The sequence below is a fragment of the Chaetura pelagica genome, unplaced genomic scaffold, assembly GCF_000747805.2.
Source record: "Chaetura pelagica isolate M959 unplaced genomic scaffold, ChaPel_1.0 scaffold1048, whole genome shotgun sequence".
NCBI classification, from domain to species: Eukaryota; Metazoa; Chordata; class Aves; order Apodiformes; family Apodidae; genus Chaetura; species Chaetura pelagica.
In genome coordinates, this window is record NW_009954300.1 from 819681 (window position 1) to 845128 (window position 25448).

At 37.2% G+C, this 25448-nt stretch overlaps 1 protein-coding gene across 1 annotated transcript in view; it reads right to left on the reverse strand.

Moving 5' to 3' along the window:
- The window catches only part of KMT2E (lysine (K)-specific methyltransferase 2E), a 61166-nt gene extending 35819 nt beyond the window's left edge, over window positions 1–25347 (reverse strand). Inside the window, 3 exon segments of the mRNA XM_010003848.1 lie at window positions 8067–8251; window positions 17198–17257; window positions 25078–25347. Of these exon segments, the coding sequence (XP_010002150.1) occupies window positions 8067–8137 (71 nt within the window). The 5' untranslated portion in view covers window positions 8138–8251; window positions 17198–17257; window positions 25078–25347.
- Between the last annotated feature and the right edge of the window lie 101 nt (window positions 25348–25448).

Here is a 25448-nt window from a genome sequence, read left to right on the forward strand (position 1 = left end):
GGGCCCGCGCAGCGCCCAGCGCCGCCCGCAGCGCCCGGGAGCCCGGGCAGCAGCGCTGACCGCTTCCACCCTGGGATCCTCGGCAGCGCACGGCTAGATAAAAAGGGCCGGCTATCGATTTATAAAAACAAAACAAAAAACGGTAAAAGTTGCGAGAGGAGGTTTTGAAGTGAAAGGCAGTTAATATACATACTACAGTTATATGGACTAAACCACAACACGAAAGACAACAAAGTTAAAGGGGCTCTAAAATAGGAAGTGGTTTCAAGCACAATAAAACTTCCTGACTCTTCCTCAGCAGTTACATTCATGTGTGCATGCAAACATACTCTCATGACTGACACACCTTCAGTAACTTGGAGCTTTTTCATTGCACCATAGGATACAATCACACTAAGATAAACTTCAGAGTTACCTGAAATTCTGGGGCTTTTCTGTTTATTTTTTATTTTCCTGGGTTTTTTTACACTGAAAGGCAGGACAAATACAGTATTCCTGAACCTTAAGATACATACCAGGTCTGTTTCCTTAGACATTAAAGTATTAGAATTTTTTTTTTTATTCTATGAAGTGGTACTAGTTTGATTTAAAAGGACAACAAGCAACTTGTATTTGTTGGTAGCATTTTTGGTAAGAATGTAATTAATTGTTAGCTTCCCAGAAACAACATACAGTATTTTCACGTGTACTTCAAAATGCCCTACTAACGTTTTTGGTGGCCCATTTCTTCTTATTAGCTTTTACCTACATGAGGTTACTACATGATAAAACTTGTTTAAAAAGAAACACTAGTTAAAAGGACTACTGGGTGAAGACTAACTTCTAGTCTTATGTTGGGTCTGTGTGGCAGGGCTCTGGGAGCAGAGCAGAGGCTGCAGGGGTGACTCCTGTGAGAACCTTCTAGAAGCTTCCCCAGCTCCAAGTCAGACTTGCCTCTGGCCAAGTCCAAGCCAATCAGTGATGGTGGATGCCCCTCTTAGATTAACAGATTTTAAGAAGGGGAAAAGAAACTGCAAGGAGGCCTGCTGCACAGAGAGAAGTGGGTTGAGAGAAACACCTAAGCAGACACCAAGGTCAGTGAAGGAGGGGGAAGAGATGCACCGGAGCAGAGATTCCTCTGCAGCTTGTGACGAGATGGCAGGCTGTTCACCTGCAGCCCATGAAGAACCATGGTGGAGCAGATGTGGACCTGCAGCCTGTGAAGGAGCCCATACCAGGGCAGGTGGGTGTGTCTGAAGAAGGCTGTGACACTGTGAGAAGCCTGTAAAGGAGTAGCCTGTTCCTGGGGACTGCACTCTGCAGGAGACCCCCACTCTGGAGCAGCTTGTGAGGAACCACAGCCTATGGAAAGAACTCATACGGGACAAGCTCATGAAGAACTGTGTCCCGTGGGACCCCACACTGAAGCAGGGTCATAATGTGAGGAGTCCTCCTCCTGAAGAAGGAGAAGCAGAAATTAAAAATGATCAACTGACCACAGTCCCTATTCCCTCGCACTGCTCAAAGGTGGGGAGGAGGTAGAGAAATCAGGAGCAAAGTAATTGGAGCCTTTGAAGAAGGCAGGGGTGAGAGAAGGTGCTTTTAAGATCTGGTTTCACCTCTCCTGCTACTCTCATTTGATTCGTGTCAAATTGATTTTTTTCCCCCAAGTCGAGTCTGTTTTACCAATGACTGTGTAACTGGTGAGTGAACCCTCCCTGTCCTCATCTCGACCCAGGAGCTTTTTGTTGTATTTTCTCCTCTCCTGACCAGCAGGGTGGGGGCTGAAGGGAGGGACTGAGAAAGCAGCCGCATGGTGCTTGGCTGCCAGCTGGGCCTGAACTATGAGAAGTCCAAAGGATAAAAGATTATTTTTTTTTAACATTAATGTCTCTAGCAGCCATCAGCTGCATTTTTTTTGAAAGCAAGTGAAGACAAGTGCACAAATCATGTGAAGCCCAAACATTAGAAATACAAATTCTAACTAGCATGAGACAAAGAAACAACTCTCGACAACGCTTGCCCTTCATTATTTCATAAACCCAGAAAAATCCTCATTTACTCTTACACTTCTCAACTTGAAAATAATTTTATTCAGAGTTTGCTGGAATTATCTTCTAGAGGAAGCTCAGAATTTGCCAGGCTCATCAAAGCTGTGATTAAAAAAAAAAAAAAGAGAGAGACAAAAGTTGGAAAATTTCTGCATTTCCAACAGATTTGCCTTATTTACTGACACGATGAACTGGTACAGTAACCATACACTATTAAAGTAATCCAGTTAATCCTTCTAGCCAATCAAAATGCTAATGATGAGGCACTGACCATCCATCCATCACTGCTAGCTCCGAAATTATCTTTCTTCAGTCCATGAGGGTCTCAACACCTGCACTGCTTCTACAGTTATCTTTGTACACTTATTGAATGGGAAAAGCAACAGCACTCTGACACTTAGCAAGTTTGTGTTTCGGGCCCAACATAGGCCTTGTTTGCTTCAGCATAAGAAAAATTCTGTTTTCAGAGCAGGAAGGGTTACTCAATATAGGACAGGAAGGGAATTCAGGTGCAATCAATCTTTCAGCAATGCCACATCTAATTTTGCAGTTTCCTTTGTTAAAAATAAATACTACCATGACCCAAACACCAGCTACTTCGACATGAAAGCATTCAATGAAAGATAACAGAATGGAAATGTCCTAAAAAGAAAGGTAATGCCTATTTAATCAACTGCAAAATACAAGGCAAGACAATAGACCCTACTCCCAAAATCCATTTCTACCTACTCTAGCAATATATAAACCATTTAAGAGAACCAAGTTTAATATTTAAAGGCCTAACAGATCTGGAAAGCAGAAGCATTAAGCTTCCAAAACCAAAATACAGTAAAAAAATGTATTTATCTCCAACTGTTTTAATACTCATAAAACAGATCACAGGGTTAAAAAGGAAAAATCACTTCACTCGAGCTAGGAAAGTCAGAAAAAGAATGAGAGAAAAGTAGGTAAGACAAAAAGGCAATTAAATCTTTGTATTAAGAATTTTAACATATATTTGAAATTAGAGCAAATGAATTTTCACCAAAGCTTTTTTCAACTCCTTATCCATGGGGGTCACAAGTACTTCTTTAAATTAAAATAGATTCCCACCAGAGCTTTGAATGTAACTGTTACTGTTCCACTTATGCACTCAAATTTTAGACTGGGATGGGGAACAAACGTGAAAAAGACCAAGAAACACGGGAAGAAGGTAGTGGCAGTTCAAACTTGGGCCAATAGGTCTGCCAACACTTTAATATGTCCTTTGCCAAATTCCTTGTTACCATCTGTTCTCCCCACCATGTACATGACCCTGACCTTAAACAGAAAACACATTCTCTATACTATGATTTGGGCAAAGACCAAGGCTGCCTTCTCAAAGAGGCATCTTGGAACTGGAGATTTTTCTGATGGAATGCCTCTTGAGGAAAATATTTCATTGTGCAGACAATTAAAGTGACCATTTAATTTAAAAATCCATAAAAAAATACTAAAGTAGCAGGGGTCAGGTAGCAAGGCAGTAACTATTGTATTATAGATACCTCTCCTAATTGAACCATTGGCATTCTTGCAGGAATTCTTAAAATCAAGTTTTCAGGAAGAAAAAGATTAAGCATTCAGATCTGAAAGGACACTATGAGGTTTGCCTTGCTTGTGTTCTTGAACATAAGCCAGTTCCGTAACATACTGAGGTACCAAGCTTGTCAGTCTTCTGAAAAAAACACATTTCTCAGCCTCACCTCAAACAAATGCACCCCTACTGTCTACAGGAGGTATTTGCCATATTTTTAGTTTCCATCTAAACTAAAATGTTTGTATTAGAATATATTTGAAGTTACACCAAAATCCTCACATTAAGCTCTAAAATAAACAAGTATTACCATGATAAACTGAATATGACATTTTGCTAAAATGTCCTACGTATTTGTTAAGTGTTGTGGTTAACAATTCAAAACTGTGCAAAATATTCACATGGAATAAAAATCAAATGCACCATAAAAAGAGCTTCCCCCATACTGCTGGGCTTCAACGATTTAAGACATTCCTGTAACTTGAAACAGGAACACAGTATTTTGTCAAACGAGTAACAAAAGCAAAGATAACCATATTTTTGAAAAGCCCTCAAGTAATTTTCATTCTGCAAGTGTAACAATTCATGTTCTGGGTCACATACTTCATGTTTTGAAGTACAATGGAAACTGAAAATATTCCGCATATTGCCAGCAGATGGCATTAGTGAGAAATTAAATAAGCAACACATGAGATCATCTGGTTTACAAAAACTCAAGCCTCTACAAGCTTATAGTTAGCCTCTATTAAGGGAATCAACTATCAACCATCCCAAGCATTAGTCAGTTGTTCTTTTAAAAGTCCCATCTCCCCTGCCCCATTAATTTTAAATACTGTTTTGTTTCTGATCATGTAATTAAAAAAATTAAAATGAAGCCTTTTTTTACTAATATCCAAAATACAAACAGTCCTTAGAATTTGAGTGCATCACCCACTTCTCTAAAAATACAGGTATTAAAATGCAAAATAATTTCACTAAAACTAAAATTTTCAAAGGCAGGTGGGTATCCAAGCATCAGGCTGTGAAAACTTAGCTAGCAGTAATTCCTGAAAACACTTGTCAGAACTCCTAAATAAAACCTCTTGCTTTCAAGCATGCTTAAGCAGCACCAAACTACCCATAGGTCAGTTTGACAGGTCTAATTTTCAAGGACTTGAGGTTTGTTTTCCCTTTACACCAGCACATTTGAGCAGTAGCTGGCTGAAAGTCAGCTCAGATAAAGGAATGCAATATAGCTGGTATGAGAAACAGTATTTTCTGTTTTTAGGAACTTCATCTAACCAAACGCATCTGATGGGCTTCACTACCTGGACAACAAAGAACTGAGAACTACTTCTCTAACACAAGAGTGGGTTCTGCTACCAAAACATCTCACAGCAGGTCCTGCAAGCACAGGCTGGCCTGCTACTGCCTGTAGGAACCGGCAAGCTTCCCATTGCCCTGGAATACTTTAAAAAAAAATAATTAAAACCCCCCTGTTTCAACAACACTAATGGGAGGGTAGGTTTTAATTTACTCAAGTCTAAAACAATGTTCATAATATTTTCTCCTGGATATTGAACTCAATAAAATTATCCATATTCTGTGGTTGTTAGGTTCACTACACAGGCCTTCTCCCTAGAAAACATACACAGATACTACAAACAGGAGAGCAGTAACATCAATACCAGCTACTGTCCAACATGTAGCTTACGCTAATGCTCTAACTAGATTAACACTCTCAAGTCAGGAAGCACATTTTGAACCCTCAAAGTGGCTGACTCTACTTACTATCAAAAAGTCTTTACCAGTAAGAAGTCACGCACATTCATCTTTACTAAGCCTTCTACAACTAAAGACAAAGCATATACATGGCCTGACTATTATGGCACTATGAAGATCAATCCACCACCGGAGAGCTCACTTATGTACAAGTTAACATGAGAAACAAACTATTTCAATTTTTAAGGCTTCCAAATAATTAATCCTTTCATAGCTATTTGTTACAATTATTAAAATATGTGAAACTATGTAATCACAGAAACTACCCACCTTTTTAACAGGCTTATACCTTAGTTTGAATCAAAAGGAAAAATCTATCAGCACTACACAAATGCGCTAAGCTAAGAGTATTCTCCTGAGCACCTTCTCCTACCTAAAATCAGGTTTGCCATTCCTCCATTCTTGTGTTTGCTCATACTACAGCAACTGATGAAGCAATATCAGACCTGTCAGTCACAGTGAAGAAATTCCAACTCCTCCCTCCTGGGAAAACACCAGAACTTGCCCAAAACCAATCTATGACTACTGTCAATACAATTGATATTCAACACGCTACTCTGGAAATAAATGTACAAAAAAATGTAAAACACACAGATGGTGACAGAAAAGGTTTACAACTGTATACGCTGGTCACACCTTTGTGTGACAATTCTTTAGACAGTGACCTGGCTTTTCAACAGGCATAAGCCAATCATGCAACTACAGATTTTTCTGTGTAAGTATGGCAGAGATTACATTAATTAATCTAACTGGTAATGGTCACTTTGCATCTGAAGAAAAGCAGTTCCTAACTGGGTCGACAAGCCACAGTATCAAGCAAGTAACACAATGTGAACTCTATTTTGTTTATAATGACAACTATATTTATTTATTTTAATTTCAACATGGCATGCTGTGTCCGCAAGGAATGTCAGCAACCTCAGGAAACATGACCTTCTCTAAACATACAAGAAAACCACAGGAAAAGATAATAAGATGAGCTGTGAAGAGGTCACTCAAGTTAAAAAAATTCTGAACCAAGGAAACTAGCATTGATGATATGAGATCAACAAAACAACTTTAAAAGTGACAAAAGCTTCAAACTGCAAATTCTTGGCTTTCTTCAGTTAAATGGCACAAAGTTAGAATATTTTCCTATATAACTGAAAGCACAGGACAGAAACATCCCCTTAAAAAGTTGCTCCAGAATTCCACTCATATTGCCTAACATTTCTTTTGAAGTTTGGAAGTCAAGCCATTTGCTTCGTGAAAAGAGTAGCATTACTCAGCACACACTCTCAAGCGAAGACCGAGTGTAAGCTATTTAGTCATGTTAGTTACCCAATGTACCTGTTAAATGAAGGACCACTTTCACAAGTTTATCTTTGACTTTTTAAATATTTCAAGCATGTATGCAAAAGTAGTGTAATCCATTGTTTCAATATCTTAACAAGAAAATGCATTTTTGAGGTAACCAAATATGACTGTGGAAGTCTTTAAACTTACTACAGAAAAGCCCAGAGGAAGGCAAAGGATAACAGCATCTCAAGTAGTTAAACAAAGTGACAAAACAGCAAAACAAAACCCCATTTAATACACATTAATTTCACATTTTTTGTTAGAAGTAAAAAAGGAGGTATTTTTTTCCCCTATGTTCAAAGAAGTCTTCACTGTGGCTTATACAAACTCTCTCCATCTTTAACACTACCTATAGTACCTTCTGATACCCACAGCTTTCTGAAAAAAACAACTTGTCATATATTCTACTAATGCAAAAGCAACAAAGAGGTAAAAAAAAAATAATCCAGATATTATTCTGAAATACAGAGATCAAAAGCTGCAACACATCCTTGGCCTTTCACCTCTCAAAGAACCAAGTTGTCCAAAACATTATTTATCCTCTGCTAGCATTCAACAGCCAGGTTGACATTACACACCTAGTGTTTGACAGGATAAATCTCTGCTTACAGATCAACGACACCTAAACTCCAGCTTATCTACAGATTCAGACATCGTCAGAGAAAACAAAAAAAGGAAACAAAAATCCACCAGAAAACCCCAAACAACCTCTCTCCTCAAACCAAACAAAAACCACCAAAACACCCCCACCCCAAACCAAACCCCAGAAATTCACTATGCTTATTTCAAGCTAAGGAAGAGTTTCTCAAATTCAGGATTTTACTGGCTCTTTGTAATCCTTTATACACAGTTATCCACAGTTACTAACTGAAGTGAATAATTACCAAGCGAATTTCTATTAGCTTTTCAATGTATAACAACTTTGTGAAGACATGGCATTAGACAATTACGCGAGGCCTTCAGCTTTTCCTTGTCTAATCATTACCATTTTCTTGTAATTTACCACATCAAAATAATTTACCTTCCTAATATCGGAAATAAAAAATATGTTTTTACATGTAGTTAAAAGGAAAATTAAATGGTAAAATATTTTAAGTATGAAAAGCACATTAGGCAGCACCTGTATTTCTCTCTGATAAGCAAGAAAAATATGCATCTGCAGAACAGTTAAGCTGCTCTCCTTTGCTCACCCTGAAGGAACTGACCTAAGAATAAAGTGACAGTTATTAATTTCAGTAATTAAAGATTCAATGAAACTGAAGAGACTCCTAAGTTCTCTCCAACTGTATTAAAAAAATACTCACTAGGGAAAAAATAATAATTTTAAAAATGTAAGAAAACTGACAAATTTTATTCGTTTCACATACTTAAGTTCACATACTTACTCTGAGCCTGCAGCCATTTCCAAATAAGAAGTATCTGCTGTGTCAACTCCCAATGGGATCACTATGCTCATGACGTTCGTTTCTGATAAATTCGATTACTACGGAGTCCTATGCATTGGTATCCAAAACACTGGGGCATGCCAGCCACAGTGCTCATTGCAAACATCTAAGTGCATCCACAAACCCTGTTCAAACAAAAAACAGAAAAAGCACAGAAGACTGAGTCAGTTCATTTTAAAACTGGGCAATTCTAAATTATGTAATAGAAAAATCACTTTATCTGTTACAATTTTTCATTAGTTTTACTTTACACACGCAAAAAGAAATCATTACCTTCTTTAAAAGTTGTTAATTTCATATACATTTAAGTGTGTGATTATCTTAAGGTCTGAACTTAAAAAGATTACAAATGACAAAAGTATTATAATTTAAATTCATTATTTAAAAAATAAAATCATTCATCATGTTCAGTGAGGCGAGTAAGATTCACTTTATGGCAGATTTACTGAATGTCAAGTAGATTTCAATACTGCTCTGTATTGTCAAGAGTCCAGTTGCTGTAACTTTCAACAGAAACCCAGTTACAGGTTACAAAGCCATAACTTACGTTGTGTTTTTTAAAACCAAAATTATTCTAGTAATTCACAATAACAATATGAAACTATTTCCATCTCATTTTAATAGATGACCATCAGAACATACCCATTGGGAGTCACTTTTAGAAGTGTGTTCTGTTTTTTTTCAGTAGAAAACTAAGAAGACTAATTTGTAAGTTTTTAGTTGTAGTACAAAACTACAATCTGCTTGAATCACACAAGTCACAACAACAATCCCAGCCATACACCAGTTTTTACCAGTCTCTCACTCCTCTTACTGAGTAGGGCAAAACACCCAAACAAGTACAGGAGAGGTGACTGCTCACAGCACCTCAGCTGTCTCCATTCACAGATTCGCAAACTAATGCATTTTATACCCTAATATAGATAAGGTTTTCCACAAGTGACTATGTAATTGAAGCAAAATACCCCTTTCGTTAATACCTGCATAATGAATATATCCAAACTCCTTCCAAAATGTCAAAATTGCAAGAACACAGACTTAGCAATGAAGCATACATAGTGCCTAATAAACGTACTCCTTCCATCCGACAGTGCAGTATCTTAGTTGAACTCTACAAAAGCCTGACAGTTTTGAGATCAACCTATCATAACACACTCTTCCTTGCCAAAAAATGCTAGACTGCCAAGAAAAAACTAACAAGCCTCCAGTGAAAAACAGGGTACTTATAAAAAGGACTTCAGAAAAACACTGTGGATTTAAATCTGAATCTGCTCCTTTTATTGATAATGTCATCATCCTTGGGGTGATGTAAGTGGCATCTGCCAGACATTATTAGTGTATAAACTGGCACCAAGTCTTTGTCTAACTTCCTAAATTTTAACTCACTACTGAAGTCTGGCAATTTACATCAAGTATCTGACATGTCCTTAAGTGCCTAAACGTTCTATAGTTCCACATTCTCCCTCTAGACAGCAGAAATTGTGGTTTGGTCCCATTAAATGAGTCATCAAATACAATGAACTGGAAAGCAACCAGGCCAATGAGCCATTTGGGCATCTTCCTTTTCTCATTTAAAGAGTGAGCATTTTTTGTATCAAATACCTCAAATGTCAAACTGTATCTCTACTAGCTATGCATAAAAATAAGGAAAAAAAAAATATTTTCAAGAATACACAGCAATAAAACCCTACTAATCAAAAGCAGGTACAGAATATTTTTAATAGCTGGTAGAAAAGCCCCGCTTACAGTTTAAGTAATGGCGCTCATTTGGCCACCAAACAGCGTACTTGTAGGGTAGAGCCTTGAATGGCCTCACCTACAACTTAAAGGAAACATGATCTTACCCTTTAGTTCTCATGTTCTGAAAAAGTCAACATTTTCTATTAATTCCTACCCAATAACTGAAAGGAAACCATCAACTTTTTAAGTCCAGATAAATCAGCTATCACAAGTTAAGGGTCATTGCACTATACCAACTCCAGTTTCACAACAGGTTTCTCTCCAGCCCTGACAGAGTGGCAGTGTTAAACATCAGTCAGGAAGGCTGGCAAAGTCTTGTGGCTTTTTTTTTTTTTTTAATTGGTTGCAAACAGAAGTGCTGAGGAACTAACAGGCTAACTCCTGCTCTTACCTCTGCCATCAGAGTGGTTCTAAAGAATGGTTATCAATATGGTCATAGGTGCTTTATATATATATGAATATGTAAAGAAGGGTCTTATTTTATGCTCTGATTGCATAATTAAGAAAGAACAGTTTTAGTGTGTTTCAAAGTGGGTCTAAAAGACTGCCTTGTTTCTTGCACTTAAGAGTTGCTTTTTTGGTGGTGTGGTTTTTTTTAATTGAACTTTCTTCAAACACTTCTGACCAGGTAGAGTAACAACTGAAAATTAACGTAGGCAAAAATGCCCAGGAGACTAATGGAAGTAAAGAACCTGCCTTACCTGCCTCATGGGCTAGGACATCTGCAAACTTACATGAAACAAATGAGGCTACCAATTACTATATATTCAAGTCATCTTCATTGCCAAGACAGAAAGAAAAATATATAGTTATAAAATCTGAGAACCCAGTGAAATTTGGTGTTGGTTGTTTTGTTGGGGTTTTTTGGTTGTGGTGTTTTTGTTGTTTGGGGTTTTTTTCTGTTTGTTTTTTGTAATGCAGAAAAATAAGAGAGGTATGTGTTTTTAGAGCTAAGTATAGATAAAAAATTAATTGCTTAGTCATGGCTCCATGAAGGCCATAAACACTGACCAAGTAAATACATCATTCTTGTAAGGAAAAGAATACCCAAAAAACCTCACAAACATGAGGACAGGAGAGGGAGGTAAAAAAGCCATGATAAACTTTTTACCCTACTGCAAGCTATTGAAATACATCCTTAAACCTTAGGCAGAATTCACTCACTTAATCCAAGAGCCTAATCTACACTAAATAAACTTAGAGACTTGAAGAACTCACATTCATTTTGCCAATCATCATCAAACAATTCCTTAATCTAAAAGGAAGTAGAACATGATTGTAATACTAGTTCATTATTTTTTACCACCTTAAGATTTAAGGTCTTCACCACACACACAACCCTCCAATCCTTCTCCTCTGCCTGTAGTATGAAAAGAATGGAGGCAGTCATGGGCACAATATCTACACGGACAAGTTAATTCAAACAAATTTGGGTCATTATTTATGAGTAGCCATCCTCAAGGAACTCCCATAATGGTGGCAGGAGACCCAGGATAAATTCACTACTATACCACTTATTAACAGAACTGTGACCTTATAGGTCATCCAATGATGAACATCACAGTGATGTCAAGACTAGGATCAAGGAAAATTAACTGTCACGTCAAAAACAGAAGTATTGTCATAACACACTAAAATATTCCCAGTATTTTTCTTGGATTATACTACAAAAAATTGAAAGTTCAAAACAGAAAATAATGTAACCACTGGTGAACTTCCTTCCTTATCCATCTTAAAAGTGACTGCTTATCCTTTGAAACTTGATATTTTAGATGAGTCATAAAATACTATCTGCTATCATAATATGGTACTTTCCAATTTCTGGTACTTATCTACTTCAGCTCATTAATTCTTCAGAACTCTGACAATCTGTCACCTATAGGTTTCTTAAAAGTGTTTTCATAGGTGTATTTCATTTAAATAACTGGCAAGGAGGAGTGGAAAGAAGGGTGCTAGAGCAGATGCCCTCTTACAAACCAAGCAGATTATACACTATTTACTATGTAGGAAAGCCTGTTCAAGCAGCATGAGTTTGAAAGGTAGAAAGACCACACCGGATTGTCCAGTTAGTTCCAGGGTCATACAGTTAAAAGGCACTACATAAAAACTGCAGGTCCAAAGTTAAATTATCACCTACTGTACCTTAATCTCAACAGCACAAGACCTCCAATTTTGTCAGAGTCCACTCTAATCTTGACGTGATAGCACACTATGTTTTGAAAAGATGTTGGTAACTTCTTACATTCATCAGATTTTCTCATTATGACTCTACCCACAAAGTTTTATTATATGAAAACACATTTCTCAAACATTTTAACTGCAATTAAATAAAACAAGTTTCTTATCTTGCTCTAATAGTACAATTTTTATCTTAAAAAAAAAATTCTTCAATGTAGTTAAAGCATTTATCTTGTACAAGATCAACCTCTTGAAAAAAACTTAACACTACCATTCAATCACAATGCTTTACATTTTCTGTAGTCCTCTCTCTAGTGAATACACAAAAGCTTTTTGACTTAATAGCCTCAAATACTTAAAGCCACTCCATATTCTCATGATCCACTTTGCTTATGACATCAGAACTATTTTTTTTAATGAATTGTGCTTTAACATCATAAAAGCACTATATATTCAAAATTATTCTTCTCTGTAGCACTGTACAAAAAACACCACTTATGCGTTAAACAACAGAAAATAAGTTACATATTATCCCTGAGGTATTCCACTTACACAACATTATTCTGTGGTCTAATGAAGACCACATGTTTCCTTTCTGCCATGTCCTTCTAAGATCAATTGTGTGACAGAAGAAGAAAAAACTTTTTCAGTGGTAATGAAAGAGGGGAAAAAAAATAAACATAGAGGGCTCAAGTCCTGAATCAGAGAATAACTGGGTAATCTCCTGAAATCACTATTTTTGAACATAATCCTACAGGCTTCAAACATCTGAAACTAAATCCAGTTGCCATGATCAGATGTTGGCAGAAAGGAATGCTAGGCCTACTTCATTAGTAAGTCTTTTTTTCCCTCCTTCCACTTTTTTATTGTAGGACCATCGAAAGCTATATACAACAGTTTCAGGAAATAAGCAGATGATAGATCACCTATACACAAAGCACACTTGAAAAATAAGAACCTGAAGTCTAGCCAAACTGTCCAGAAGACTCCAACAAGGTTTCATAATCCCAGCTATCAATCATCCCTAAGTGTCAGGAGTTCAGACAAACTCTTCCATGGCATTTTCCAACTAAGTTCCTTTTTTCCTTTGCTTGATTGGGTGTTTTTTGTTTTATTTTGGTTTTGTTAGGGGTTGTTTTGTTTTTTATTTTCCTACCTTTTTAGAAAGAAGTAACATTTACCTACTTTTACTTGCATTTTATTTTATAGATTAAAAAAACAAGTTCCCAGTACTTACATTCAAACAGAAAGTAACTATAAATCTGAGCAGAGAACTCTGACTTACTTTTAGTTTTATTAATAATGCAGCATATCATTCAAGTCAGAAGAAACCAAACAGTACTTGCTGTACTAGAAAAGGTTATATGGTTATATGCTACATTGGCAGCTCACCCCTGCAAGACATTTAACCTTTCTTAAGAGGGGAAAGGGAAGAAGAGGTAGGACTAAGAAACCTGCTAGCTGTATGTGTAAGAATACTAAAGCTCTCATCTGGGCACAGACACAGAACTTTCGTAAAAATCAAATATGAGATGGTGGCAGCAGTAACAACCCTTTTGGCTTAATACTAAAAAAAAAAAAAGGTATTTTATATTGTCTTGATATATTATCAACACAGTGGAGTTTTTTCATTTGCTTTTTTTTTTTTTTAATCCACATTTACCCCTAAAACTACAAAAACCAAAGAGGGGAAAAAATAATGAAATCTGGTTTTACTATTCTTAGTGCATCCAACAGCTTTTTGCAGTTCTTGTTTCTCCTACCCTTTAAATCCATTTCCAGATTCTACTGTCACGTGGTAAGACATTAAAGGTGAAAAGCATTTAAAAGTTAGGGTAAAAATCCACTCTAAATGTTAGGAATAGAATTCACATAAAGATGCAATACAGAAGTCAGTTATACAGCTTACATGTTTCAAGACCTGGGGATTTCATAATAAAATGCCTTTCATAATAAAATAAAGCGATGTACCTGTACAGTCAAATTTCCACTCGTGCATGGATCAAGAAGAGGAGGGGTAGAAAAGCCTTATCAGATTTACAGATTAAAACTATTCTGACAAAAAATACACCAACTAGCTGCATGAGTATCTTAAATCAAGGAAGATCTTTCAGTTCAACAAGCATACAATGCTAATCTGGTTGTAACTTCAAAAGTCAATCTGAATGCAAAAGCAACCTACCTGTACTCATACAGCACTAAGCCAAAACCAAAACTCCAACTTCATTTGCTCCCCGTAGAACATTCATGCAACCGTAGGTCCAAGCTGGCTTCACAGAGTTAGATCACTCTGAAAATACTGTTTCCTATCTCAGAAAGATCTTCTGGGCAAGATGTAAAGATTTCCAAGATCCTACTACTGCTTTCAGACCTTTGAAGACTCCTGCTGATCTTGGCATTAGTTGTTTATACAAGTCATCTCAGGTAAGGGACAGATGATCAAAAGGTACTACTCAGTTTTATTCTCTTTACCACACCAGGAAAAATGGTTTACAAGGTGTGCTGGTGGCTTTCTTCCCTTTAAAAAGACTTTCTTTAGAAGGGGAGGTGGATAAGAATATATCTGAAGTGCTGGTACTCAGTATAGCACGCATGAACATAGTTACGGACCTAAGAAAAGTTGACACACCTATGGTCTAGGACAATCTATAAAGAAGAAATTTCCAAGTAAAAATCATAGAAACATAGGGATTGGAAGGGACCTTTTGCATTTCCCCAAATGCAAAACTCTACACTTGCCCTTGTTGAATTTCATCATGTTTCTCCCAGCCCAACTCTCCAGCCTAAGTCTCTCTGAATGACAGCACAGCCCTCCGGTGTGTCAGCCACTCCTCCCAGCTTTGTGTCATCGGCAAACTTGTTGAGGGTACATTCTATACCCTCATCCAGGTCGTTGATGAAGATGTTGAACAACACCGGTCCCAGTACTGACCCCTGAGGGATTCCACTAGTCACACACCTCCAATCAGATTCTGCCCCATTGACTACACCGCTGATCTTGGCATTAGTTGTTTATACAAGTCATCTCAGGTAAGGGACAGATGATCAAAAGGTACTACTCAGTTTTATTCTCTTTACCACACCAGGAAAAATGGTTTACAAGGTGTGCTGGTGGCTTTCTTCCCTTTAAAAAGACTTTCTTTAGAAGGGGAGGTGGATAAGAATATATCTGAAGTGCTGGTACTCAGTATAGCACGCATGAACATAGTTACGGACCTAAGAAAAGTTGACACACCTATGGTCTAGGACAATCTATAAAGAAGAAATTTCCAAGTAAAAATCATAGAAACATAGGGATTGGAAGGGACCTTTTGCATTTCCCCAAATGCAAAACTCTACACTTGCCCTTGTTGAATTTCATCATGTTTCTCCCAGCCCAACTCTCCAGCCTAAGTCTCTCTGAATGACAGCACAGCCCTCCGGTGTGTCAGCCACTCCTCCCAGCTTTGTGTCATCGGCAAACTTGTTGAGGGTACATTCTATACCCTCATCCAGGTCGTTGATGAAGATGTTGAACAACACCGGTCCCAGTACTGACCCCTGAGGGATTCCACTAGTCACACACCTCCAATCAGATTCTGCCCCATTGACTACACCAACCAGATTCTGCCCCATTGACTACTACTTCTCTATGCATCAGTTACTGTGGAAAACTAATGATAGATACTGACCTTACAATGGTATACTCTAGATATCCTTCAAACAGTGAGCTACTCTTGTGCACTTTATATACATATGTAACTACACATGAATTAATCCAGAAAAAAATATATGGAGCATATAATACAGATAGCATAAATAAATTTATCAAATACTCTCAACAGATTTTGTAACTGGTTGTTTCTGAGGAGATAACACATCTTTAAACAGACATAGAAGCAGAATACACAAATTCCTTATCTTACCCACTAGGAAATTCCTTCTCTTTTTCCCCCAACAGTTCCACCACAGTATAAATTCTGCTAAGAGATTAGGAAGGATATCCAACTTCCAAATGTTACAACACTGCACCTGCAGTATGACGTGTGCAGGCTTAAAAAACAACTGAGTACAAATTCAGACCTTTGCTACTGTTTGCTGCTCTCTATGGTAGCCTAAAAGATATGTTAGCTGTCTATTTCAAATTTCTGCCGATAAAAAAAAGGGTAGTAGGTACAAGTAAGGCACACTCAAATACCATATATAAACTAGGACCTGCTAATGACCAACTCTTGAAGATCATGTAAAAGAAACACTTTGCTCTAAAATAAATCTGGTTTCCTATGTATTTTTGCATAAACATTCCCACTGGCCTAATGTTCTCTATATCCCTCTCATAGCAACAACCTCCTCCCCAACTTCATCACAATATTAACTATTCCTGTCCTCCTAAGTCTCTCAAAACCTCCACACTGACCTTACACATTGTCAGTAGTCAGGTTCACCTCACCTCCTCCTCCTGTGTCTTTGTCAGCCAGAAAAAAAACAAAAAACAAACAAAACAAAAAAACACCAAAAAAAGTGTTAAGTTCCTAACTCTATCAAATTATGGTTGTTTAAGTTACTGGTTGTACTGACAGTACCTAGTGATAATTAAACCAACTTATTTAAGAAACATGGCTATTGCAGCAAAACTACTACAAGATAAGGCTCCTCCTCCTACTTTGTTTTTATTCCAGTGCAAATATAGAATAAGAAAAAACATGGTGAAGAGTTCATTAACATACTCATGAACTTCCCAATATGATAAATACAGGTCTTTACATTCAACTAAGATCTTAGTCGTCTTTGGAATAACAGTCAAACTTCATTAATTGGTCTTGAGTTTGGGATCTAGACCAAAAAGAAAAAACCTTCCTTCTCCACAGTATTAAAGATTCACGCATAACAAAATTTGAATCTCTATCACCTATCAATTCTTCCAAGTCAATACATGCATTACTCCAACTCTGTTCTATTAAATGAAAGTTGTCCTTTATGTATGAACCTAAAATCAGTCTGTCACTAAGCAAAATTCCTGCCATACAGAAGAGCTAGTTTCCACTGGCTGTATGCTATCTTCCCTTTGCTGTATTGTTCAAGGGTGCCCTTCTCACGTATTCCTCAAGTGATGGAAAGTGATCTTCCTCAAATATTTATGCCAGCCCATAAAAACATGGAAGACTTGCCCTTACCTCTTCTCTCTCTTCACTCCTCCTTTTCTTCTCTTAGTGGAAGTTAGACAAAATACGGAGCTAGGAGGAGAAAAAGAATGAGTGGTAGAAGGGAAATAAAGGTAAATGCAGTTACAGAAAGAATAAGAATCAGATTATTGAACAGAAATCTCTCAAGCAGAAAACAGAGGCATAAAGAAAAATACTATGCTTACATATTTTTACATATTACAATATTGTACATATTATGCACAGATTTTAATTTTTGTATTTACAGAAACCAACCCCACAAATAGAAAATTAACTGCCAATTAGTTTAATAAACAGCACAAAAAAGTCCTACCATTAAAAATTGGCAATTTTTTGAGATGGAGAGTCAATGAATTGTAAAATATAACACAAGTACAGCATATGAAGAAGAGTAAGAGAAAACCTTTAGACAGAAACACTACTTACTACTTGGAGAAGTACATACAAGCAACCTAACACTGGTGTGTTACACTATATCACTGTGAGATGTAAAATTCTTCTAAATAGAAATGCGAACAGTAAAAAGACCAAGTTTCCCAGGAAAAAGTTGCTGGGTTTAAGTCAGCCTTTGTATCAGCTGTTTTAATGCAAACATTTTTCTCTACCACAAAGTGGCAAATAATCGTCGATTAAGCTTACTCAAAATGCCTGTATGTCACTTACCATGTATTCTCCAAAAAACCACTATTTGTACCCGTTCTCTCACGTTATTATTCTTGACAAGTATTGAAAATTATAAAGCGTTTCGGCAAGTACATAGTTAACATTCTGTAAGTCATGTCTACTTAGGAAATTTATTAAATATAACAGTATACCTCGCAGTGACTGAGTCCCTGGAAGGTCTAAATTCTAAGGCCCAATATTTCTCCCAAGAAGCAAGGCTTTGGGGAAGGAGAGGAGGGTGAAGAAGGAAAATAATTAATTTTTTTGCTATTCTGCCTAATAAAGACTTTGGAGCCTACTGTAATTATTAGATACCTACTACACAAGGAGTAAATTCTTTTGATTTCTTTGAAGTCTGGCATTTCAGTTAAGCAAATTTCTATTTTGACATGTTTTCATTTCAGCAGATTCCGAAAACTAGTTCCCCTGTCTTATCAGTGTCATTTGACTTACACAAATACCACAATAGCACTTACACTTGTGGAAGCAGTTTGTGGACATTCAGCTAGTTCTTATACTTATGCCTACAAATCTAAACACAAGTCAGAAAGCTGTGCTATTTCAAACAGAAACTTTAATTCTTCCTAGCAGTTAGAAAAATTATTTTATGTCATTTTAACCACAGTTCAATCCGGACTGTATTTGTTGGTAACAATTTGGGGATATTTCAATGCTCTTAACTAAGTTTTTGGGAGGAAAGGATACAGATGCAGGCTGGAGAGGGTCCAGAGGATGATGAGAGGACTGCAGAACCTGCCACAGGAGGAGAGGCTGAGAAAACAGGGTTTGTTCAGCCTTGAGAAAAGAAGGCTTCAGGGAGACCTTATTACCATGTTCCACTCCTTAAAAAGGGTGACTACCAAGAAGATGGAGATTCTCTATTTACAAGGAGTCACACAGAAAAGGCAAGAGATAATGGGCACAAATTGCTCCTGGGGAGATTCCAACTGGACATCTGAGGTAAATTTTTCACCATGAGGACAAACACTGGAATAGTCTCCCAAGGCAAGCAGTAGATTCCCACACACCGGAGAGTATTAGGTGTCAGCTTGACAGGGTGCTTAGCCATCTCATATAGACTACAGTATTACCTAAAAAGGTTGGACCAAATGATCCTTGAGGTCCCTTCCAGCCCTGCCTTCTACGATTCTATGAGAAGAGGGCAAGAGGGGGTGAAGGAACAGATGGAAGGACTGTTGTGTTCAAGGACAGCCAAAAAAAATACAGATGTTTAAGACTGAAAGATCTTTCCTACTTTCAAAGAAACAAAACCCATTTTATTTTCAATTGCAATTATCTTGCAAAACTATTTTGACTGATTCACATGAATTTTAAGATTCTATGCATTTGTAACTTTACATCTTTGTGTTTTCAGGAGATTTCAGTATGTATTTTTAATAGTAATAACAAATATGTGAAATACATCATCATAGAATAAGAACAAGAAATAAATTCCACCCAGCAATAAAGCACTAAACACGACTTTTAACTTGCAATACTAGTGCCAAGAAGGGCAAAAAAGGATGCAGTTTGTCTTTTATTTCTTCCAGTACAGAAGATCTTACTGGAAAGTAGAGAGACAGTAGAGAATGAACGTTATAAAAAACCCCACTATAGTCATTAATAAAAATCCTGCATAATGATATTAAAGAATAAGGCTTCCCACCAAGTGTTTCTACCCGAAGCTAAAAAAAAAACTCAATTAGGTTTATTACTTGCTAAAGCATCTGAGGGAGTAACATTATCCACATAGCCTGTAAAATAACTACTGTATTGTTCCAATCAGTTTAATATAAACATATTCACATTTCTTTCACAGTTCTAGCATGATAGGCTTGGAAACCAAATGAGAGATGTAATCTATCTGTACCTTCTCCAAAACCTATAAGTAAGTTGCTATAATTCTCTGGTCTTCACATTCAGTTTAAGTAGAACCTACTAAAAAACATTCCTAGTTGAAAAAAGTTTCTTTAAACCAACAGTTAAGACAGGATTAACTGTCTAGACTTGGAATATCATCTGTCTTGTGATATGATTTTAAAAACAGCCAGCCCCATTATAACCATACTAATTAGGAGTTAGCTTCCTTTGTCTACTAAAGGCAAGTTAAGAGCATCATCCACTGCTAAAGAAAAAAGTATCTTTAGAGCTAATCAAGTTGGAAGATTTAGAGTAACAAACAGAGACCCAATTTAAATATTCAGAACTTCTCTGGGTAACAGATCCACACCTGCCATTCTGTATATATTTTAAATTCTCACTTTGTGAATACAGAATATTTATTTCATCTCTTTCTATGATAAAATAACCAACAATGGACAAACAGATTATAGGTCCTCCTTCCTAAGCTGCAATATAAAGCACAATTTTGTCATTAAAATATAGTCTTATCTTGCCTTTGAACTTGATGGTAATTTATTTTTATGATAAAGTTATAAAAGTGAATTATTACCTAGATTATGATGGCATGAAACAACACACAAAACACAGCTCCAAATAAGAATTAAAAAAAAAATAGCTTCTCTAAGCCTGGGTCTGCACATTTTAGCATCTATATGTATTAAAAATATTAGAACTAAATTCTAAAACTAGGATCAATACTATTTTGATATTCCTACACTTGGCCCAATATGCAAAACTGCTCCTGCCTTGCAAGTCTCACCTAAGTTTTACAACACTGCATCTCCATCTAAGCAATGTATGAACTATCATATTAAAGGAGAGATAGCATTGTTTCAATAAAATATGCAAATCAAACATTTCACTTGCACTTGATGCAAGCTGTGTGCTACTTCAACATACTCTTCGCTTGTACTTTTGAAGCATACAACTTGAGTTAACACTGCGATTTACCATAGCTCTTACCAAGTATTTTAATTTTAAAAAATAAAGCACCCAACAAAACTGTCTTCAAAGGTTTAGAGATAAACCTATTAAAATTTTCTAACAACCAGCTGAGTTTAAAATCTTGCCTGTTTCATTAACACGACATCCCCTAGCAAGCCTATGAAATCCTGACAAGGTTCCTTTTAAATAAGTTGTTATGCCTTAAAGGTAACAACAATTTTGTCTTTGAACACAACTCTAGCAGGTTTTTTTTGTAGTATGAAGGCCATAAGCAGAATTTTGGATGCTCAAAGAGATTAGCTTAAACTTTTGAGGATACATTTCTTTGGTTAGTAAGTAAATGGGAACATTCATGTAGTTAGAAATATTCATTTATTCATTCAAAAGCCCACTACAATTAACTCTTTAAATAATTCAGAAAATGGGAGAATAAAAAGTGTGGGTATTTTCTTAATCCACACTCTACATATGCTGAAACCTTTTTTCCTTTCCAAAGATGCCTGTACTTTCATTCTTAGCAATAAATCAAAACTAGTACTTGCACAGTGGAAACATTTAGTAAACACTGTACCTGTTCCAAACACACTGTCCAACAAAATTTGCTTTTGAGAGATTCACAACTCATTTTAGATGGAAGTCACAAAGAAAATAATACAGATTAAACTTCCTTAGCATCTCTCCAGAAGTTTGAATTGGATTTTGTATCTTCAACAATCTACAACACCATCCCCATTCAGTTTTGTTAGAATGCCACATGAAAACAGCAACATACTTCCATTAAACCTTAATTTACATTTATCTATTTAGAACAATGCCACAATTACATACACCACTCCTTAACTAAGTCCCACAAATAGTCCTTACTAAAATTAGTATTAGCATGCACACAACATTAAGACTGTCCTTAAATCAAGCTGAGATCAGGACTAGATACACTACAGCCTTCAGTGTGACATCAATCTCTGTATTTCTGCTGCTTTCCAAAAGAATATTAACAGTTGTGTGTGCTGAAACTGTACCAAAGATATGAGGTAACAACTCCTAAAAGTAATCTGAATTTTAGTGCTAAGAGGAATTTTCCCTAGAAACAGTCTAAATTCCCATCATTATTTTCCCTCTGAAACTTCCCAGATGGCAAAAAATGCTCACCCAAAAGGCTCAGTAACAGTTAAACAGATTTTTCCTTCAAATATTAAAAGCCTGAGGAGACATACATGTTTTTAGGACTACAGTCATATTATGGCATTTGTAACACAGTGTCTGTGAATCAGGAACACCTCTCAAAAAGAAAAAATTTGGATTTCAAACCTTCCCTCTTTCAAGAAACTTTTATTAGTCGGGGAGGTGTACTTAATTATGAATATGCTTTAACTTATCAACATGAATTGAGTGAAAAAATATGTAACTTCCTTTGTAATACTGTCTCCTTAAAACAGATTACAGATCTGTTTTTACAAATGGAGAAACTGAGTCACAAAGGCAAACTGACTCACTAAAAACTCGTACAGGAAAACTGTGGAAGAACTCAAAATTCCCAAGAGGTTCTCAGTGCATAAAATTTGCAATATATAAGTTATGAAATTCAAGTCTATGTATTTAACTTTGGGGCTTTTACTACATAGCCCCAAACAAGAACACCTTTTGTAAGACATAGAAAATGATTTTCTGTTAATTTTAGTCTTGAATCATATGTCTGCTTGAGAACATGACTGAGGCCCTGAAGTCAGACTGCAGAGCTGTGCAGCCATCTAAGTCATAATGTTTTAAAAATTATTCACAAGGACAGGAGCTTTAAACCTAGGGAGAGGAAAGAAAAAAGCAAGAGGTTTCAAAAATGGCCCATAGATACACTCTTCAGAACCTTATTCATGTGCTTTTTACTAAACAGAGTAAGATACAGTTTATTAAAAAATCAAATCTAAATAAATAAGGAAGGTATGACAGGAGCATGCATTACTGGACTATTAACGCATCACTTGGTGGTTGAAAACACTCAGCCTTTGGCCTCAAAACACAAGAAAAGCATGCATTAACAACACTCTGAAAGTCTTACTATTTAATGGTTCAACTTCAGGTATACTTCAAACCACAAATCAGTGCTTCTAAAATGTATCTAAATTAAAAATCTTCAGAGATTGAAGACAATTTTGGCATTTCAATACCTCACTTTTGATTGCTTAAATCCAGAAGGTTCCAAAGCTATACTAGAATAGGAATTTATACCTCATTAAAGCAAGGATGAGATTAAAGACAGGCATACCAAAAAAAAGTGGTTTTTTTTTTTTTAGTTGCTTAAAACACAGTTTGCAGCCTTCATAGTTTGTATCAGAGTACACTACACCAACTACCAAATAATAAATCCTTGTGACCTCCCTTCCCCCCACCCAAACGTATTTATAGTGGTGATACTAAAAGGTTCACGTTTCATTTAGGAAAAAAATTAGAGGTTAGAAACTACACCTTCCCTCAGTATTTGTATGCATATTACCACATATACAATTTACACAGCAATATACAAAATAAATTGAAAGAAAAAAGGGTAATACAGGAATTTCTTATTCCATGTACTAATAAAGTAACAGGTTATAATCTCACATGCATTATTTCAGTAAGTATTAAGTTATTTCAGTATTTTCAAACTATGGAATCACTACACGGAATTACTACCCCGATATCCAGCAAAGGTATTTCCTGGAAGGTGAATATGACGTTCACAAATGTGATTTCACAAAGAATTTAGCTGACTGTTTTAGTGATCTTAACGCACTACTTATTTTGATAAATGTTACCGCTTTCATGTTGATAATAGGATGGACAGACGTACACCATCCATCACAACCACAGAAGCTTTTCCAAATTATTAAACTGGCATACATATTACCTTACAGCAACCCATACACACCCCTCAAAGAATGTACTTGAGTCTGTTGCCTCTTTCCACCCCCCTTTTCCCCGACAAGAGTGGTCTCGTTCACTTGCCTTTCACACACATAACCAATAAAATTAATCAGCTGGAACACAGCATTTTTAAATCGCAGTAAAGTCAAGATATGTTTTGTACGTTATTCGAAGGGAAGAGTAATTTCATTTAAACATAGTAAGACTCTTAATATGCTGCAGACAAACGCGCTGCATGGGGTGTGGAGGACCCGAGCTGATTAGATTACCACAACATCAGCCTGAGGCCGCCATTTTTAGAATCTCTAAAGGACAAAAGAGGGAAATTAAAAAATTTGCCCCACATTTTTTGAAAAGTAACTTTAAAAGTATAGTGATTATAATCAATTAATCATGCATTCTGAGCACAGCCATGGATCTCTCTCTCTCTTCTCTGATCTGAGCCCTGAGTAACAAAAACGTTTCGTTATTATTCCTTTAAGGTATTGTAAATAAACAGACTAAAACATTCCTAAACCAATATGCAGCACTAAACTTCTGCTTTTAACGACACGTAGTATGTACCATTTTAGGGACCTCAGGGCTTTTAGCCACCGCACATTCCCCAATGGCTGAGTATGGGGGAATACAGGACCTTTATAATCAAGACTATATTATGTTTCTCTACCCTATTTAATACTGCACAGTGAACCGTTTGTTCTCCTCCCCTATGTCTGCAGCACCCCTTCGATATTATTTAAGGAAGAGACTGAAATATGCCACACAAGGAACCTGAATACTGGCTGCAGAAACTAAAGCAAGAAAGGGATGCACCAATATAACTACTTACACCCTCAAGAAAGGGGGTGGAGAGAATGATCCCCTTTTAAATTGGCACAGAAACTCCTGAGGACTGCTTTCCGTTCGTCCAGGTTACACCGCGAAGCGGAGATATTACCAGGGAGGGAGGAAAAGAGGCGGGGGTGTGGAAGGCAGAGAGATTAGGCCTACAACGAGCCATTTTAGTATCACAAAGCAAAAATACACAGGATGGAGGAAGAGAATAGGTTTCCCTAAGGTTCATAAAACTCAATACGCAGTCCCAATAACACACAAACCCGTTCTTAAAACCAACAGTATAAGGAAGCCTGTGCTGTCACATAATAGTGCCTTTTGGCTCTCTTTCCAAGCATAATGCATAAACCTGGCATAACTGCCAAAAAATTCTCCTCAGCTCCTCCAGTTACAGTAACCCGCCATATTCACAAGATATAGCGACAGCCTGCCATTTTTAACCAAACCCCACAAAAGGAAAAAGCCAGTTCAAGGAAACTTAAATAGCGTATAAGCGCATTTCAAGGCAGAAGGGAGTTACACACGCACCAAGGATTATGAGACGTTCCCGTCGCATTTCACTCCCTTTTCGCCACCCCCCTCCCCGAAGCACCCACAGCAGAATACGCTGGTAATAACCAAAGACTCACCTGTAATTGTCACAGGCCAGGTAGCAGGACCCCTCAGCTGAGCCCCTTCTCTATCCCAACCAAAACAATGCAGCAGCCCCACTGCGGATATCCCTACACTAGACAGGACTCAACTCCCAGCAGGCTCTGCTAAAAGAAAGACCGGGAAAGAAAGAGGAGACCCCCCCCTCCCCCCAAACCTAGCTCAGTACGCAGAACCCTGCAGGGACCAGCTCGGAAGCGCCTTTGCCTTGGGACCTGTGTACAAACCCCGCTGCCGCCGCTGCTCCCGTGTCTCCCTCCTTCCAGCCTCCTACGCTCCCCTCTATGTCACTGCCTCTCTGGGAAAATGGCGTCCGCTCTCCCCTCCCTCCCTCTGCACGGGGCTCACC